At 34.3% G+C, this 5584-nt stretch overlaps 1 protein-coding gene across 1 annotated transcript; it reads left to right on the top strand.

The window, feature by feature from the left end:
* The first annotated feature begins 3100 nt into the window (after positions 1–3100).
* Positions 3101–4109, top strand: LOC114478830 (golgin subfamily A member 6-like protein 7). Its single transcript, XM_028472113.1, has 2 exons — positions 3101–3156; positions 3557–4109. Exon 2 carries the CDS (start codon positions 3567–3569, stop codon positions 4077–4079), a length of 513 nt encoding a protein of 170 aa, XP_028327914.1. The 5' UTR covers positions 3101–3156; positions 3557–3566; the 3' UTR covers positions 4080–4109.
* The last annotated feature ends 1475 nt before the right edge of the window (positions 4110–5584 follow it).

Below are 5584 nucleotides of genomic sequence, written 5' to 3' on the forward strand. Positions count from 1 at the left end.
GAAAGCGAAGCCTGAGTCGTCTCTACACGCACCATTTTTCACTGTCATTCACTGCAGGTTCTGCACAAAAAGGAGGACAAGACATGATATTTACAGTATCTCCTTGGTTCATTCCAGTGATTCCCAAACATTGGTACGTGTACCCCTATAGGGGTACGGAACACATTGTAGGGGCTACTCAGAAAGATTTAACAATAATTATAAAATAATTGACAAATTTTCCGAGTTCATTTTTAGACTATTTTTTGGGGACAAATTCACCGCAAACTATTGTTATGGCAATTATTATATTAATCATCATATCATCAAATGTGTGTTCATGTGTACAGTTTGTCATGTGTTCATACACAATGACTGCATTATATTGTTGTACTTTTGAACAGAGACGTTGCTCCTTTGCCAAGTCACGTTAGATTAGATTACCCGCAGTACAGACAGATTGTGCTGTATTCACAGTGCCAGCAACAAACAGTCTCTGCTGAAGGCCTACGTAAAATAAGATGTGATTCTTGTTTTATGCCTTTCACAGGGTTTAGATGGCCGACTCACATTCTTTCACCTACGCACACAGATAAGCTGCATCTGACCAAGGCCAAACTCAAACTCACATGTGGACTCACATGCAGACACACACACACATACTCACACACATTCACATCACACACATATATACACACACACACCAACGTCTCCACTGTTGGGGGCATCTGACCCCCTCCTTTTCCTCTCATCATGGTGGGACTTTTCTCTATCTGTATAAAGTTTAAGCTGTGGAACTTACCAGTTAGTTGCTGTCTGCCTTTCCTTCCTACAGGATGGAAGACCCTTTTTTGTACTCTTTTTAATGTAGTTTATAATAAATCCTTTTTTTATAAAATCATCATGCTTTGACTGGACTTCATCATTCAGCCAGAGCACAAATCATGTCTCCAAATGAGGGCAACCGCAAATTTGCCATGACACTATCATTACTATTAATATGTTATGGTTTTATTTATTCAGACAACTTTTTTTAGGAAGTTTAGTTTAATATCCTGACATGTTTCAACTGTCAACTGTCAGTCTTCCTCAGAGGTGTCTGCTGATTGCTTTGACATGTCCAATACTTGGATACAGTTTTGTCCATGACCTCTGCGTAAAAAAAATATTTTATTGTAATTTACTGAAACAGTATTATTCTATTTTATCACATTTCTGACAATAGTAGACAATAATTAGCTGCATTATTAAAAAGTATTCACATTAAAGTGGCATTATTATTAATACTATTATTTTTAATTCCACTTTAAATTCCACTCATTGTTTTGAATTTGTATATTATGCCTTAGGGAACCAATGTTCGAGACACACTTAAGCGTTTCGGAGAGCCCGCTGTTCCACAAATGAAAAAGCATATTAAATTATGGAGAGGGTACTAATGACATGAAGGGGGTACACATGACTTGACCAAAAAAACAAAGGGGGTACACGGAACAAAAAAGATTGGGAACCACTGGTTCTGTCTTTCTGGTTCGTGTCACAAATGAGGGTAGAAATAGTTACATTTTCCCAGTTTTTTTAATACAATTATCATATTATTAATTCTTTATGTGAAACATGAGGAAATAATATTTGTCCTTTTTCCTCAGACCTATTAGACGGTGCCTGTTGTCTGTGTGTAATTATCTCTGCTGCCCAGAAAAATAGTCAAATAAAAATAAGCCTGAAGAGAGTACTCATTCAAATTCAATAAAGTGCTTTTCTGTTCATTTAAAGTAACTAATTTGACAATAATGAAGTGATTGCTGCAACCGGGATTAGATCTGGTAATCCTGATAGATCAGGGGTGTCAAACTCAATGTAGTTCAGGGGCCAAATATGGAGCAATTTGATCTCAAGAGGGCCACAGATTGAAAATAAGTCATTTCAACATTATTGTGTCATAGTTTTACACTTGTAGATAAAATACAAAATATGTAAGAAACACGACAATATCCAAGCCATAAGTGACAGATATCAGTCCCTTCAGATTGTGTGACCAGATTCTATTTAATTAAGGAAAATGTTATGTAATAATTTGAGGAAAATTAAAAGATTTTGTAAGAAGGTTGTTTTTTTGTTTTTCAACATTAAAAATGACAGAAGCACCAGGAAAACTGTGTAGTCCCTGTAAATGTTGTTGAGTTTCATTTTCACAATGATTCTTGTTTTCTCTGTCATTTTTACTTTCTCCTGCGGGCCAAATTGGATGCTACAAAGGGCCCGGATTTGGCCCCCAGGCCTTGAGTTTGACACTTGTGTGATAGATGTGTAAAATACAGTTTTAACACTTTTTTTTTTTGCAGCATATTGAGTCACAGTAACATCAGACAACATAAGATGTAGTGGAGAATTTGGGGTTTCTTTGGTCAAAGTGAAAGCTGAAAAAAATGACTAATGCATTTTTAACAGCTATTATATAAGCTGTAAGAATAAGTGTAATATTAATAACAATACTGCTTTAGAGCAATTTTATCTATTCATTCATTACCTTTATTTATTGATGTTCCCAGTTCTGTTCAGTCATGTGCTTATTTGCCAAAACTATCATAATGACAATCAGAGCACAAACATTATTCATCCACTCATTTTATTTTAATTATTTTTCATATATGCTTAAATTCATTTACCTCTGCTTTTTAAACTAGATAAAAAGTCAATTGCTAATTAACTTACTTTGTGTATTATTTTTTTCTTCTTCTCTTAAAACTATCTATGTTAATACAATGACATTGTGAAGCAAAGAAAAGTAGTTCCGGTTATGATAGAGATGAGTATTTAGCGCCCTCTGCTGGTAAAACCTCCACTGCGCACTCCCCCGTGTGACGTCAAAACTCTAGCTGGAGGCAAAAACAGGAAACACCGCTGGCTAAAGACTGTGGAGGCTCGTAATGTTACATGTTACAGCTTTAGAATGTCGTCTTGTGTGTTTGAGGGCCAGAATAGGAGTTTTATAGGATTCCAACGGATACTCATGCTCAGAAAAACGAAGGCTCCGCCTCCAGGCTCAGCCACGCCCAACAAAATACGTCACAATGTTTACGCGGTATAGAACCCCTTTCAAGTGAGGTCAGAATTCTGGATTTCCTTCTCTTGAAGTTTGACAGATTGAGTTTGGTTCGATAAGGAAGCATACAAGTAAAGAATATTTGTACAACTTAATTTTGATATTAGCAATATTTAAAAACGAAGCCATGTTTTTCACATTTTCTAAGAGTTAAAGAATTACTATTCTTTTTAAACGATGCAAAAAAAAAAAGTGTCCAATCTGAGCCTGCTGTTATATTCTAATCATAGGAGTTACAAAATGATGTAAAAATATAATTAAAAAAATAATTACTACACTATATAATAAAAATAAACAAATAAAAGTTATACATATATATAATATGGCAAGCCGTTCAGGAAATAAATATATATATGAAAGTTTGAAAAAAAAAAAAAATATATATATATATATATATATATATATATATATGAGTGTATAATATTATTCATAGTTTGTTAAATAAATGTTAATTCATGTTTTATTTTGTAGAGTGAAGCAGATGAAGCGCAGTGAAACCTCAGGACATCTCAGCGAGAAAGAGGAGGAGGTCAGACTGCAGGAGCTGAACCAATCACTGAAGGACAAGCAGAAGAAGCAGGAAGTGGAGCAGCAGGAACTGCAACAGATGGAGTATCATCTTCACCAGCAGAGTGAGCACCTGCAACTACTGAATGAGAAGGTCTGCTGCTCACAGAGAGAAAAGCAGAAGGATGAGGATGAGGAGCGGATCAAAGTGAAGCCCATCAAAGAGAAGCAGACCACAGACAAGCAGATGGAGATTAATGAGATGGAGCTGAAGCTGCAGGAGCGCCGCAAGGAGCTGAAGAACCTGGAGAAGAACGTGTGCTTCTTAAGAGAAGAAATTCAGAGACGTGAGGTGGAGGAATTCCAGCGACTGAAGAAGATATGTGAGCTGGAGGAGGAGCTCCAACATCTGACCTCCAAAAAGAAGAAGAGCTTCAAAAAGCTCAGACACTGGATTTGGTCAAAGTTTAGTTCACACAGAAGATGAAAAGCGCTGCACTGAAAAGTAATGGTTCATGTAATGCATATTTATAGTTTCCTTTTGTCTTACATGATGACCAATGGATGTTCTTGTTGTTTTGTTTTGTTTACAAATGTTTATAACAAATAAAGTTCTTTTAAAAAAAGAAAAAAATATGGGTTTGCAATTAAAAGAAGAAAAAAAGGTTGGACCTTTTAACAGAGACGGGGGAGGGGCTTAATAATCATTACATCAGCAATTCCTTTTGCTGAAATGGGTTGAAACTAATTGTGACAATATCAATAATACCACAAACTATTTGATTCCAGTGAAATAAATTACAGCTAATCATATTTTAAACATATTGGGCTTTTTATACAACATTACACCTCTGAAAATAATGAAACATTAATAAAGTCAACCCAAAAATGACTCCAATAAAATAACTGAAATATTATTGGACTATTTGAGAAAGTCTGAGTATCCAGAAAAGGCGGACAAATGCCCAGGGAGAACATGCAAACTCCACACAGAAAAGTACACAGTCTGACTCAGTAGTTCAGAGGACTTTCTTACTGTGAGGCAGATGCTGATAAGGTAACCACTGAACCACCATGATGTCATAAAAACACACGCTTTATGGCAAAATGCTCACAGTTTTTCAAACCTGTAGACATGCAGACAATGAAAAGCTACATTAAAAACACTGCAGTGTTAAAAAAAGATTAAAAAAAAGATTAAAAAGTCAACTTCAGGATGGAAGAGGTCTCCATTATTCAGAGGCAATATAACCTACTGTATTTTGCATGTAAACAGATGTTATACAGCATTTAATAGCATTTTGTAGCAGAAAAAACACCAACAACTCAATTTAAATGACAAACTGTCCTTCCTGGTTGCCAGTTTCACCCAATAGCCCATAAGTAATCTGATGTTTTTTATTGTTATTTTTTTTTTTTTTTTTTTTGTTTTTAACTAAGAGTAGTTTAATGTCCTGGATTATATTGATTTAAAAAAAATAGAAACACAAACAAAAAATGAATGAATGAAAATGTTTTCTTGATTTAGAATTTTGGATTTCTTTTGATTTTCAGACTTGTTGAGAAGCACTGATTTTCCTTCTTTTACTTTATTTTTTTTTTTTTTTTTTTTGCTAAAATTGAGTACTTTAATGTAACACCCCCCGCCCCTTTTTTTTTCTTTTTTTTTTTAAAAAAAAACCCCAATCCAATCTAAATGTATTCGTAATTCCCTTTACAAAAACTTTGGTGGACCAATGCATGTAGTACATGATCTAAAACAAATTAATTTACTGTACATTCAACCCATTAAAATATAAAAAAGCAAATTAAAAAATCACAAAATGAAAAATGTGAGCATTTTTATGTAAACTATAAAAATACACGCATAATGTACATTGAAAACTATTCATAACATTAGATTTTTGAAAAGTGATTTTAAAAATTAAGTGTTATCACTCCTTTACTTCTTGTTCTTCTACTTTCAATAACGCAATATCGTTTTAATCCCAA

This window comes from Gouania willdenowi, chromosome 17 (assembly GCF_900634775.1).
Source record: "Gouania willdenowi chromosome 17, fGouWil2.1, whole genome shotgun sequence".
NCBI lineage: Eukaryota > Metazoa > Chordata > Actinopteri > Blenniiformes > Gobiesocidae > Gouania > Gouania willdenowi.

Excerpts from the sequence above, each read along its gene's own strand:
- LOC114478830 (XM_028472113.1), top strand. The coding sequence starts at position 3,567 with ATGAAGCGCAGTGAAACCTCAGGACATCTCAGCGAGAAAGAGGAGGAG.